General features: G+C 36.2%; 1 protein-coding gene across 3 annotated transcripts in view; it reads left to right on the top strand.

Moving 5' to 3' along the window:
• TMEM87A (transmembrane protein 87A) overlaps nt 1-14,749 on the top strand; it is a 49,062-nt gene that overhangs the window by 18,441 nt on the left and 15,872 nt on the right. For 2 of the 3 annotated variants that reach the window (XM_080645478.1, XM_080645479.1), the window contains exons 7-14: nt 379-496; nt 4,161-4,222; nt 6,266-6,449; nt 7,443-7,542; nt 9,944-10,037; nt 11,690-11,758; nt 13,526-13,634; nt 14,582-14,640. In XM_080645478.1, the coding sequence (XP_080501604.1) occupies nt 379-496; nt 4,161-4,222; nt 6,266-6,449; nt 7,443-7,542; nt 9,944-10,037; nt 11,690-11,758; nt 13,526-13,634; nt 14,582-14,640 (795 nt within the window). Of the gene's footprint in view, nt 1-378; nt 497-4,160; nt 4,223-6,265; nt 6,450-7,442; nt 7,543-9,943; nt 10,038-10,994; nt 11,078-11,689; nt 11,759-13,525; nt 13,635-14,581; nt 14,641-14,749 lie in introns of all 3 variants that reach the window. The other variant, XM_080645480.1, reaches the window with a different exon arrangement.

Genomic DNA, 14,749 nt, shown 5'->3' on the forward strand with positions numbered 1-14,749 from the left:
GTCATCATGGGTGTTATTTTTTTAGGTGATTTAAATAATTTTAGTTCAGGATATTTATGTTTAAAAATACAACCTAGTGTCCTAGCATGGCTTACTTAAACAGATTCAATTTAGTGGTTTTAGTTGACGTTTTCCTCGTAGAAAAATAGATAAGTAATAACATGATAGATCTCCTGCCTTTTAGTAATTTATAACCTAACCTATTTTTTTATATGTACAATAGGCCTGTTTGTTTTGTTGTGTCTACTGTTTTAATGAACGAACACAAAGGACTCAACCATGTTTCTGGGTACATTCTGAAATAATTTTCATACTGTATTATTAACTTATGCTCTTAATTCTTAAGACTTGAAGTTTTAATGCCCTTTTTCTCTCTAGGCAATGCATGATCCATTGAAAACTTGGCAAGATGCACCATACATTTTTATTGTACATATTGGCATTTCATTCTCAAAGGAATCATCAAAAGAAAATTCACTAAGTAATCTTTTTACCAGTAAGTACATTTCATTTCTTTTTACCATTTGCATTATTATCTAGTTGTGTCATGTATGGTGAGTCATGTGTAATTGCTTTCAGGGAGGGAATAATTAATTAAGAATGTTCTGACATAGAAAAATTGAGGGAGAGAAATTAACATTTTTCTGTACTCAAGATGTAGCAGTCTTAGGCACTTAACATATGCTTTCTTATTATATACTAGAGGTCCAGTACACAAAATTCGTGCATGGGTACGGTCCCTAGGCCTGGCTGGCGATCGAAGCGCGAGCATCTGGCGTGGAAGGGCAGGTCCCAGCTGACCTCTGGGCCCTGGGCAGCACCTGGGCACCCAGGTCCTCATGCATCCCCTCTGCCTGAGTCATTGGGCCCCCACCCGGCTCCCTCAGCGCCTGAGGCTGGACAGTGGCCCCCCCACCCCACCCCCCACCCCCGCTGCCGCCACTGGTCGCTGTCTGTGGAGCGATCAGTGGGGCGATTGGGCCCCACTCGCACCCACCTTGGCTTGGTGCCGCCCGCTCACCTGCTCCACCATCCCGTTGCAGTCCCACTCTTGTTGGGGCCCATTGTGGCCGGCAGAGCCTCCACTACTGCCTGCTGCCAGTGCCGCATTGCCAATGCCCGCCATGTTCCGTGCTGCTCCCTGGTGGTCAGCACGTCATAGTGAGCAGTCGAACTCCCGGTCAACCTGTCAGTCGAGGGGACAATTTACATATTAGGCTTTTATTATATAGGATGATAGATTCTAGATTTCATTTCCTTTCATTTGATTCTCCAGCTTTTTAAATTTTTAATAGTATCATGTTCTTGGTACTTGGTTAGTAAGCTACTGCAAAATTCCAGAAAGAGATGACTTGTCAAAACTTGGTTACCTAGTCAAAACCTGGCAATTTAAAAATTAATGGACTTTGGTAATTATTTAATATCTCAATATTTTTTCTTTTTCTAAAATTTATTTTTAAATTATAGTTGAGATACAAAATCATAATATTACTATGATGTACACCTGGAACTAATATAATTTTGTATGTCAACTGTCTCAATTTTTCTTGATGTTCTCCTTTCCACTCTTGCTGCCCAGTTCATAGAAGTCATCTCTTTCTGGTATTTTGCAGTAGCTTACTAACTGTTCTTATTTCTTATAATTTTTTTGTCTTGTTTTGTTTCTTCCTTCTCTGTGGTTTCCTTTCCTCCTCTGCTTTCTTAAGGAGAATATCGAATAGAAACTATTATGGTGGCCATGCTTATCTCACAATATTAGCACATACCACCATTAAATATCATGTTAACTATAGATTTAAAATAATGTATTCTTTATTTGGTTAAGGCTATACCTTCCTATTACAAAATTAAATATATTTTATTAGTATTAAGAATGAATGCTCAGTTTTATCAGATGCTTTGATTATATTGATTAAAATGATCATATAGATTTAGATTTCCTCATTTAATCTGTTCATGTGATGCTTATATTAACTGGTTTTCTAATGTTAAACTGTTCTTGAATTTCTGAGATGCCATTATTTGGTCTTGATACACACACACACACACGTTTTCCAGCTTATATTCTTTTTTTGTTTTATCCATCTATTGTTTGGAGCTAAGGAGAAACTTTAAAGCATAGACCGAGCTACATTATGTGAAAGTTTTCTCTCTCAAACAGTTTTATCATTTTTCTTCCCTTCATTAAAACCTTTGAAGTCTCCCTATTGCCTATAAAATGTCAACATTTATAAGCAAGGTTTATAAAACTCTAAGTTGTCCCAGTTTACTTTTGTTGCCTTGTAGCAAAATGCTATGATATGGTACTGTGTTATCTCAGTCTACATGTTCTTTAAATATATTATGCATTTTTACACCTGTCTTTGTTATTTCTTCTGCCCGGATGGCTTTTTACTTTATCCTGGAAAATATAAATTTCATTCTTCTGGGTCTGTCTCAGAGGACAGTTCTCTGTGTTGCTTTTCAACTAACTCTCTCTTCCCTCTAGATGGTAATCCACTAGGATGGCAGAAAACATCTTATACATCTGACCATCCCCTATTTTCCATAGTGTGTATCATATAGTAAGTGCTTAAGTTCTATTTTAGCATAGAGCAGGGGTTAGCCAACTTTTTCTTGAAGGGTCAGACAGTAAATATTTTCTCTCCTATAACTACCTAACTTTGCCATTGTGTGAATGCAGCCATAGAGAATATGTAAGTGAATGGATATGACTGTTTTGCATTAAAATTTTATTTACAAAAAGTGGATGGCCAGATTTGGTCCATGTGCTGTATTTTACTGACCTTCTGGCATAGTGTAAGCAAAGAATGTGACAAATATTTGCTAATTATTTTATTTGCTTTTTTATTAAATTAAGAAGGTATAGATTTAAAAACCAGTTCTGCTATGACATTTTTATGATTGCTATTATGGGATGTTCCTTTTGTTCATAAAAGTATTAGATCCGATTTATTTATTTATTTTTAATCCTCACCCGAAGACATGCTTAGAAAGAGGGGTCATGAATGGGGGGAGGGGGAAGAACACAGATGTGAGAGAGAAACATTGATTGATTGCCTTCCGTATGCTCCCCAGCTGGGGATTAAACCAAACACCCAGGTATGTGCCCTGACCAGGAATCAAACCGGCAACCTTTCGGTGCACAGGCCTTATTTATTTTTAATAATGGTATGTCCTTTCTGCCTGATAGAAATTGTGGGGCCCAGCTGGCATGGTTCAGTGGTTGAGTGTCGACCCATGAACCAGGAACTCAGTTTGATTCCTGGTCAGGGCACATGTCCAGGTTTTGGTCTTGATCCCCAGTGAGGGGTGTGCAGGAGGCAGCCAATCAATGATTCCCATCAGTGATGTTTCTATCTCTCACTCTCCCTTCCTCTCTGAAATCAATAAAAACATATTTTTAAAAATGAGTGAGATATTTTTGTTGAATAGGCATTTATTAGTGTGTCTCTGGAGATAGATACTACTTTTTATTTGTTAATCAAATATAAAATTTATCCAAATAGTTTTATCCATTAACAACTTAAAAGTAGTCATAGGCTTGTTTCTGTAAATCAAATCTGTCTTTCAGATATTTGTTACCTTCATTTGTTCTGCTTCATTAAACACTTTGTTGTTATTAAGCACCTTCTAAAAATGATACATTAATGTAGCAAAGTCATATGAAATTGAAGTAGGTAAAATAAAAAACAATATGAAAATATAAGTAAGGAGAGAGAACAGATAGAGGGAGTCAGAATGAAGTCCTGTAATTTTCAAAACATATTAGTGCTGTGTTGTAAGAAAAGTATATATGAAGTGTGTTTGGAATTTAGAGGAGATGGGGAAGTTCCAGTTGGGTAGCTCACAGAAGGTTTTATGGAGGAAGTACATTCAACCTAGTCTTTAAAGGATGTGAGTATGGGAACAAAGGGCTTTTCACTTAAGATATTGACTGTAGCAGAAGCATGGAGACCTATGCAGGACATAGCACAAACCATAAGAACACTTAGTGAATTTCAAAGTGCTCTACACCTGTAATATTCGCCAGAATTGAAATGGTTAAAAGTAAATGACCCACTGGAATTTTCATTAATTTTTATCAGACAAATATCAGATAATGTTTTTGTTTAAACCCTGCATTGTTTACATTAACTCTGAGGACTGTGTTTTGGCAGTGACTGTTGAATTGAAGGGTCCCTATGAATACCTCACACTTGAAGAATATCCATTGATGATTGTAAGTAAATTTATATTCTTTAACTTCAACATTAAATGAAATTAACTTGAAAGAGTATCCATGTTTTGTGGCAATTTTCCTTTTTAAAGAATTGTTCCTGAACAGTTCACAAAATATTGTTTGTACTTTGGCACTTTTTACTAGAATGTGACCTTGTGAGTGTCAGTGAACCCCTTTGTGCCTCATTTTCTCATCGTTAAAATGAAGAGGTGATGATGTGTGGAATTGTAGAGTTGGAAAGTACCTCAAAGATTGTTTCAAGTCTCACATCTTCTCAAGGATCCAAAGCAGGACACTTCTTACTAGGTGTACCGGTTAATAATGGCGGATTTTGTAATCAAAGAAAACACGATAATTTCAAGAGAAACATCAAATGTGCTTTATTCAAAGTAATGTCCATCGCTAGCTACACATTTCTCCCATCTTTCAGGTAATTTGTGGGTACTGTCCCAATAGAACTTTTCTTATTTTGAGGCAATCCCTTCAGAGATCCAATTTTCCACTTTTCGTATGTTTTGAAGTGCTGCTCAGAAAGTGCGTGTGCCGTCGATCAGAACAAGTGGTAATGTGAAGGAGCAAGGTCTGGTGAATACAGTGGGTGGGTTAATACTTCCCAGGTGAGATCTTTTAACGCGTCTTTAACTGGTTTTGAAGTGTGTGATGGTGCGTCATCATGAAGCAAAATTACTTTGCCGTTTCTTCTGGAATATTCTGGTTGTTTCACAATCAAAGCATGGTTCATATTGATTATTTGTTGTCGGGAGCGATCAGCACTAACGGTTTCACCTGGTTTTAGAAGCTCATAATACACCACACCTTCCTGATCCCACCAAACGCAGAGTATTGTCATCTTTCCGAAGCTATTTGGCCTTCCAGTCGATGTTGATGGTTGACCTGGATCAACCCATGATTTTGTGCATTTGGGATTCTCAAAATAAGTCCACTTTTCATCGCCAGTCACAATTCGATGCGAAAAAGACTTTCTTTTGTGTTGCTGAAGCAACATTTTACTGATGACTTTTCTGTTTTCCATTTGTCTTTCGTTCAGTTGATGTGGCACCCATTTTCCTTCCTTTAAAATCTTACCCATTGCTTGTAAACGATGGGAAATTGCTTGCTGAACTATGTTTAATCTTTCTGCAAATTGTTTTTGAGTTTGACACGCATCTTCATCCAATACTTGTAATTGTTGGTCTTCAAACTTTTTTGGTTGACCTGGCCGTTCTTTGTCTTTCACATCGAAATCATCACTTTTAAAGCGTTTAAACCAGCGTTCACAAGTATCTTGAGATGGAGCATGTTCACCATAAGCTTCCCGAAGTATCCGATAACTTTTTCTTCAAAATAAAGTAATGAATTAAAACTTTCCGCAAATGCTCTTTTTTTGGCACGAAATTTGACATTTTTAAGAGTAAAAATATCTATGATGTTAACATCTTCAGCAAATTTGACATGAAGTTTTGAAGCTTGTTGTCAATACAACAAAATAGCATACATATCAAATCGCATATGTATAACTCCATGTATTGAAAAAAATCAGCATAATTAACTGGTACACCTAGTACAACCCTATAGTTTCTGATCCCACTTAAAGTAATTAAATGATGAAACTTCATCCTTTTTAGTGTGTGTGTGTCTATGGGAATACCCTTAATGTATTTTTTAGATTTCCTTTGTTCAATTTTTTTTTCTTCCTTTTCCTTTTATAGTTTGCCCACTTGGTCGTGTTTCATTTCCTTGCTAAACCTTTTTTTCTTCAGTGTTCTCTTCATTTATATAATTTTACATTGTGAGCTGAAAAAGCTCAATTAATACACATGAGCAGTCACTTGATGACAAGCCCTTAGGTAGTCTCCCTCTGCTCAAGAGGAGATAATTATTTTGTGTGTGAGTATCAAAATCCAAAGAAATAAAATAATTATCTTTCAAGTAGAAGGTATGATATGCATATTTTTTTTATATGTTGTTAAGAGTGTGTATTGATGCTAAATTGGCTCTTGGCCTTAATCCTCTTTTTTTATTTCTTACCCACTTCTGTGACAGTTTTTCATGGTGATGTGTATTGTGTATGTCCTGTTTGGTGTTCTGTGGCTGGCATGGTCTGCCTGCTACTGGAGAGATCTCCTGAGAATTCAGTTTTGGATTGGTGCTGTCATCTTCCTGGGAATGCTTGAGAAAGCTGTCTTCTATGCAGAATTTCAGAATATCCGATACAAAGGAGAATCTGGTATGTAACCAAAAAATGCCAATTTGTGAGTGAACAGCAGGTGAGACGTGACAGTTTTTCCTAAGGTTAGCAGTCATTAAGTAAGTTTAACTTTTCAGTTATTTAATTATTAGAATAACTTTGTGACTTTTGTTTTTAATCTTGTAACTTCCAGGTTCAGTGATTTAGGAGTATTTTACTAAAATATATTCACAAAAGTAGTGACTTTTGGGAAAGACTGTTAACATCATTGAATCTCATTGCCATTGATTTTTAAGGCACCATTATTATATGCATCTAAGAAAGTAAATACTGTGAATTTAATTTTAAGATACCATTGATTATAAGAGACACTTTGATTTTAAAGATGTTAAAATGGGGGTGGGGATACATCTAAGAATTGGTGAAATATAGTAGTACCAAGAAAATAAGAGGGTGCTTACAGTTTAGTAAGGTGAACAGATAATGACAGAAATTGTTTTGTACTGAAGTTTTTTTATGATAGATTCAGTTCTCTCTCTTCAGATCGTTTAATTATTGATAATTATTGTTACAAGTTACACTAATTAAATATTTCCCTGGTCTTTGAAAGGACTGAAAAATAGTAGATGTGAAAATGAATTGAAAATTGTGTGTGTGTGTGTGTGTGTGTGTGTGTGTCGTACTTTTCTATGGATAGTTATATTTCATACTTTTTAAAAATGGGGAGAATATTTCCTAGTTGCTATGAACTGTCCAAGTAGGGTAAAATATTCTGCTGAGGTTTTAGTGAAGTGAGGGGTGGGGAGGGAAGGTAAATTGAACATAGCCAGATTGCTATTCACACGAATAAGATTATGTTATATCAGTTTATATACTTGTAAAAATTAAAGAAGTATTTTTTTTTTAATAGAACTAATACCAGTGCTTATTCTGAAGAGTGTTAGAGATCTACTAGTATATTCTGGTTCTAGAATTGCACCTTTTCTCAAACCTAGATTTACAGCACTTTTTCCCCTTTCTTCTTTCTCATAGTTCAAGGTGCCTTGATCCTTGCAGAGCTGCTTTCAGCAGTTAAACGTTCACTGGCTCGAATCCTGGTCATTATAGTCAGTCTGGGATATGGCATAGTCAAGTAAGTATTCACTTCCTGTATGGAAGAACAAATTGAAACACTGATTAAATTGAAACAGTATTGCAGCCTCCCAGTGTAGTAGCCCTGTAACAGTTGGTAAAAAAAAAAAAAAAGTTCTGAAATAAGAAAAGGTATCTGAAATTTTGTAGATTTGTAAAAGTTGGAAAAACGTTAGTTTCATCTCACAGCTGAGAGTTCAAGGAGCATCTCCATATAGGAAAGCATGCAATTGTAGCAAAGGACATTGAAACACCAAACTTTTAGAGTAAACTTATAGTGACTTTACTCTTCCCAAATATTTTGCAAATCAGATTTTTTATGGGAAGAGCATTCTTGCTGTAACAGTCTGGAAACAATTTGTTGAAAAAAATGTATTTATTAAGTGCCTTAGCATTGTTCTAGACCCTGGAGAATATAGCAAATAGAAAACTTGGAGCTTACATTAGGGGAAAACGGATAAAATCAGTGAGTAAATATCTAGTATGTCAGTGATAAGTGCTAGGGAGCAGATAAAGCAGGCAGAAGGTATAGAGAGACTGCTAGACAGGAGGTAGGGCTTCCAAGTGTTAAATAGGGTGGTCAAGGAAGGCTTCACTTACATTTAAGCAAAGATCTCAAGTTGGTGAAGGAACTGCATGTATCTCCAGAGGAAGAGGTGCTAAAATGCAGTCAGATTCTGTATATATTTTGAAGGTAGAGCCAGTGGACTTTGCTGACAGATCAAATGTGTGATGTGAAAGAGAGAGTGATCAAGGATGATGCCAACTATTTTGGTGTGAACAAATGGAAGGATGCAATTGACATGTACTGAGTTCAGGAAGATCTTAGGTGGGTTAAGTTTAGAGTGGGGGCAAGATTAGGAGTTCAGAGTTTAGTTAGGTATACAAACGAGGGAAGTAAGGGGGAGAGATATAAATTTGCAAGTCATCAGGATGTAGATGTTATTTAGCCATGAGATGGGATGTGATCACCAAGGGTATAAGTGTATTTAGAGGAGAGGTTAAAGGATTGAGTCCTTGAACATTTTCTATTATTTAGAAGTCAGTGAGACAAAGTAGAATTAGAGTAGAGGAAATTGAGGAGGATGACCAAAGCTGTTGGAGGCAAGCCAAAGACTTTTAAGGAAAGAGTGAATAATTTTGTCAAAGAGGATTGAGACTTGACCATTGGATTTAACTACATGCAGGACATAGTGATCTTAGCAAGAATAGTTTTGGTCAAGTGCTAGGACTTAGCGTGAACTTTGTTGGAGTAAGTTCAAGTGAGAATAGAACAGGAATTGGAGTTAGCCAAGTATAGACAGTTATCTCAAGGAGTTTTAAGTGGGTTAAAGAAATGGGAGATTTTCACTTTTAAAACTCATTCATATAAATGAGACTAGAGGAATGGGGGAGTTACATTTTTAAACTTATTTAACAAATATTTCAATGCCTCCTTTATGCCAAAATGTATACCTGGTTTTTAAGATACAGCAGTGTGGAGAAAAATCACAGCCTGTATATAGAGCTTTTCTAGTATGTAATGCACTAATCAATAACCCAGGGATCTTGTTAAATTACAGATTCTGATTCAGTAGCATTTTGAATATCAAGGATCCTCCTTTAAGCAGAAGCTGCTTAAAAGATTTTTTGTATTTTGTTGGATTTTGAGCTCTATAATGCACTATTTATCTAATGAGATTCAGTAGGGTATTTGATTATGTTAAGGAGTTGTTTAAATTTTTCTATTTGAAAATGATATGATTTCTTTTCTTTAAAAAATTATCTATTTAAAAACATAACAAAACGTAGACAAATAAAAGATAGGATGTCTAGGATTTGTTTCAAGATAATATGAGAGGATGAGAAGTGGATGGGTTGTGCATGGGACAGGATTGGCCGTAGGTTGGTGGATATTAGGACTGGATAATAGGTATATGGGGTTTATTATACTGTTGAATATGTTTCAGAATTCTCTACAATAAATTTATATTTTTAAAAATGCTGCAGTGCCCTGGCTGATGTGGCTCTTGGGCATCATGCCATGCACCAAAGGGTGCTGATTCAGTTCCTGGTCAGGGGACATGACTGGGTTTTGGGCTTGGTCTAGCGTAGGAGGCAGGTACGGAGTGGGTGGGGGGTGGGGAGAGAGAATAATTGATGATTTACTCTCCCTTTCCCTTCCTCTCTAAAATTCAGTAGGGGGAAAAATTTTAAATGTAGAATTAAGGGGATCTGACCTAAAATTCTAGTATTCAGTATCTTGTTTTAAGAGCTTAAATTCTGAGTTTTTCTCTCTCATGTGACTTTACAGAGTATGTCTGGCTTACCTCCACTAAGTTGTTGTCCTATATAGTCAACATGAGTTTGTCTCAGGGTCTGTCACATTTGTACTCAACTTTATCTCTTTGCTTTCTCTTTAGACCTCGCCTTGGAGTCACTCTTCACAAGGTTGTGGTAGCAGGAGCCCTATATCTCTTGTTCTCTGGCATGGAAGGGGTCCTCAGAGTTACTGGGGTCAGTACTGCTTAATCTGAGTTTTTGTGGTCAGTTCAGACATAACTTTTTGTTTTTGAGAAGGTGAATTGGGAGTATCTGTGGGCTTCTTTACTGTTTTCTCTAAGTCACCTTTGGGCTCTGATTTTTAAAATGTATATGTAATTCACTTTTTCTTTTTAATCTGTATTAGAGCTTTAAATTCAGTGTGTGACCAGAATGAATGCTTTCCCACCCATCCCCAAATTATTATTGTTTAGTTCTTCCGGACAGTGGTTCCATTCTTTTGTATAAGTGGCAAACTTTGTAATCATGCACTTGCTGGTAATCTAATTTTTGTTTTAAAGTGACAGTGCTTTTTGCTTAACCAGCACTTGAGTTTCAAAGGCTTTCTTAAAATGTAACTAAGTTTCACATAATTCTTGAGAATTACATAATTATGCCCTTTTAGGGGAGGAAACCAAAGCACTGAGGTAGATATAAGCAATAAAGAAATTTATGTTAGAGCTGGATTAATGTGAAGAAGTGGGCCTCCCTAGGTCAGTGGTCGGCAAACCGCGGCTCGCGAGCCACATGCAGCTCTTTGGCCCCTTGAGTGTGGCTCTTCCATAAAATACCATGGCCTGGGTGAGTCTATTTTGAAGAAGTGGCGTTTGAAGAAATTTAAGTTTAAAAAATTTGGCTCTCAAAAGAAATTTCAATCGTACTGTTGATATTTGGCTCTGTTGACTAATGAGTTTGCCGACCACTGCCCTAGGTCATTGCTGTTACTTTCTTATTTAAAAATCACTCTATAAACTCCACATTTCCCTCAAGTAAACTGGGCTCAGTTAGTTTTGCTATAAATTGCTTCTTAAATAAAACACTTTTGAATGCAAATTAGATGTTCAGATCACACTGTCCTCTGTATGTAATTTTCTTAGACTTTAGCAACTTTAACCCTCTGTCAATTGCGTTTTCTTTCTTCTGCTGCTGTAGTATTTTGCTCATACCTTGGCTTTGATAGTAAACCTGGCCCTGTCAACAATTGATGCCTGTATTATTTTATGGATATCCTTTTAATAATACCCTGGTAATTGGGTAATTAGAGTTATATAAATAGCACGATACACACACACACACACACACACACACACACACACACACACACGGGCAAGCAGCATAGTTTGGGGGACAAATACTTGTATTAATATCTTATTTTGAGGTGAGCTCTTTTTTATAAAATTACATTATATTACAATTCAGGAAATCAATAATTCTTAGTATGTTAACGATGTAATACTTTTAAGTATAAGAAGGGCCTTTCAAGACTTGTAGCCAAAATAAAAATGATAGGAAATGATAAGATGGATGGAGACTTATATCACCATAACGTTTTTGATGTGGTCATTTAAAGTGGATTTTAGCATGCTAGGAGCTTGTTGGAGGTTAGCAGCATGTTTTATTGTATTGAGATTGTAATTGACAGTTTTCATGAAATACAGTTTTATATTCTGCATGATGGTTGTCAGAGGGGCACGATGATGAGGTACCAAGTGTTATTCCTATTTCTTTTCTTTCAGCTCAGATGCAAAACCATTCCATGTGATGATATAAATGCCGAATTGTGTGCTGGTCTCTTCTCTGTGCATCTCTAGACTCTCTTTTTACCACCTCTCTTTCTTTGTCTGCAGGCCCAGACTGATCTTGCTTCCTTGGCCTTTATCCCCTTGGCTTTCCTAGACACTGCCCTGTGCTGGTGGATATCCTTCTCATTGGCTTGTTGGATGGTGGTCCATTTTCTCCCCTTGAATATGGGTTTCCGTCGATCTTTCTGCAAAGGGTTTTTACCAGTTTTGTTGATTACTTCTTAATTTGGGGATTAGGATATTTCTGTTTAAAAATCTGAGCGCTCAGGTAAGCAGTTTTGTGTGTGTCTTTTTTAATTTTGAAAAGTGCTCGTAACTGTGGGCGGAACATAAAGATAAAAGCTCTGGTTTTTGTTTTTATTTTTAAATGAGCATTTTTACCTCAAATTTGGACTTATTTGTGCACTCCAATTAGTGTTAAAATCACTGACTTCTCTGCTCCTGCTCTTTCTTTCAGCCTCTAGGAATTATTAAATGTTTTGAAAATGATGAAAAGATTTTAATTCTTAAAATATGATTTTAGGAACTACATAAGATGGTTTGACTCTCTTAAAATTCTATGTAGGTTTAGCAGATTATAACCCTTATAGGGTTAGTGTTTTGTACCTTTATTCAAAAGTTAACTTGGCATTGTCTGAAGACTTCCACTGTAAAATAAATGTTGATTCATTTACAGGCAAAGTTAACCAGTAGATAACAAGCATATTTATATTTGGATAATCTTTTTCTCCTGCTGCTTAAAATTAGACACTTGTTTATTAGGGACTTGATCTGTTAAAGGAAGGATTAAAGTTTTTGGACTTTTATCTTTTTTGGGGTTTTAAAAATTAGTTTTGGTTGTGGAATTCAGTCCTATGTGTAATTGTGCAATATTATTGTTTTGCTAGACTGTGACTGTTATAAAAAACTAAATGTAAACCAAATTGTAATTTTGTGAATTTGAGTGGATTGTCATATATCAAAAATGTTTGAAATTGAAGTGTCTTGGGTTTAAATAGCCAAATCTTTTCTAGGTCAGTATCTTTCAGGTGTGCTTTGTAAACCTCTATGAATATTGGGAAGAATGGAGAGAGGTGTGGAGAGAGGGACTGGACCATGCAATAATGTAACCCAATGGATAGGGAGCAGCTAAGTCTCTGTCACAGGGAAGACTAAGGTCCAACTCATGTATTTTAATACCTGCTGATTCTCAGAGTTGGACATGAGAGCAGATATCATCTTTGGTAGTCATCACTTCCCCTCCTGTCTTTCTGTGGCAACTTCTACTTGGGAATAATGCTCTGAAAATAGAAAGTGGCTGATTTTAGAGCCTTTCTGCCTGGGATTTTCAGCCAATTGTAACTGTATGGTCCTATTAATTCAGAATTGAACAGGCAGGTGATGGCACAGGGGACTGACTATAGAACTCTGAGAGGTTATTGGCATGACTGTATTCATGACCCTGGACTGGATTAGCTATGACGTAGAAAACAGAGCTACCTACCTTAAAGGAAGAGAGATTTTACTCATTTTCATTTCATTAGTCTGTTACTTGTCTGTTTCCTTGTCTGATACTCATTTTCATTTCATTTTCTTCCATTTGTCTTCCTTTTTCATCTTTGTTTCTCTAAAAAACGTCTTCTGGTCTTTCTCTTTTTTTAATATTTTTTCATTTTTATTTTATCCTGATTCTGTATTCTCTTCAGTATCTCATTAAAAATGAATACTTTCTTAGTCATCATGGTCAGGCTTGGGGTGTTTGTGACACTGAGAATAAGAGAGCTGTAAGGCCTCTGGGATATCCAGAGCTCTAATATGACCCCAGATTCTCAAAGAAACTTGAGGATTAATTTACTAGCTTATTGTTTTTTTTGAATGTTGATTTCCTTGACCTGCAAACACATATTTATTAGCCTGACTCAAACAATGAAGCTATTAAAACTTCGGAGGAACATTGTAAAACTCTCGCTCTACCGACATTTCACCAACACCCTTATCATGGCAGTGGCAGGTAAGTGGGGGCTTCTTCCTGCTGTTTAAATGCCATCCTTTTAAAACAGATATTCTTAACCTGAGAGACCATAGGTGGGCTCTCTAAAATTATCTAGAAAGTTTTGTACATTTCACTTGGGGGAAGAGTCTTTGTCTTTTAGCTTTTGTCGAGTTCTCAGTGGGATCTGTGGTTCAAAAAGATTGAGAACCACTTATTTTAAGTATAATAGCTAAAAATCAGTTATATGTAATTTCAGTTCATGTATATCTCTCTCCTGTCTCAGTTCTTTTTCAGAGGCATTTTTTTTTTCCTTGAGGCAAGTTAGCTTGAGTGCCATATATCATTTAGATTCCTTTTAGAAAACATGAATACTGGCTTATTTGGCTTTATTAAATACCTATATGGTTTATCGCTATTATTTGGCTTTTACATGTGTCATAAGCAGCCATAAAATACAGACATTAGGTAGATCATAGCCAAAGTAGGCTAATTTAATTTGCTAATTTGCCTGCCTTTTGCCCCTTGTACCAGGAATGGGAGGTCTGGCCTATGAACCAACAACTCTGTCTTGCAGTAATTTTATCAACCTTTTTTCCCCTCCTGACCAGCCAAAGAAAAACTAGCATTATTATACTAAGGATGAAGGAAGGGAAAAAACTATTTTGTTGGTAATGCTGGGAAATGCCATGTTTTCAATACCTTCTTTTCCAATTTATGAGGATTACTGAAGTAACCAGATGGTAAAATTAGTCTTTAAGTACAGAAAGTGTTGACAAGAGTGTGGGCCTTGCTTATAGTAGTTGTGAAGGAAATTTGCATTGAATAAATTTGTTAAAATCACTTGATAAAAAATGATCGTGATATTTTGGGTGTTAGGGATGTGTGGGATTTCACTTAACCTGAGAACGTAATAGGGGATGTAAACCAGTATTCATATTCTGACTAGATTTTTCATTTCCTGTTAGCATCTATTGTGTTTATCATCTGGACAACCATGAAGTTCAGGATAGTGACTTGTCAGTCGGTGAGTTATAAACACATGCATTTATGAATAGGGTACTGTTTTTTATATGCAGATAGCCATGTTGATGACAATGGTAAGGTTCACACCTTACAAGAAATTAGGGCTAGGA

This window comes from Plecotus auritus (genome assembly GCF_963455305.1).
Source record: "Plecotus auritus genome assembly, chromosome: 1".
Classification (NCBI taxonomy): Eukaryota; Metazoa; Chordata; class Mammalia; order Chiroptera; family Vespertilionidae; genus Plecotus; species Plecotus auritus.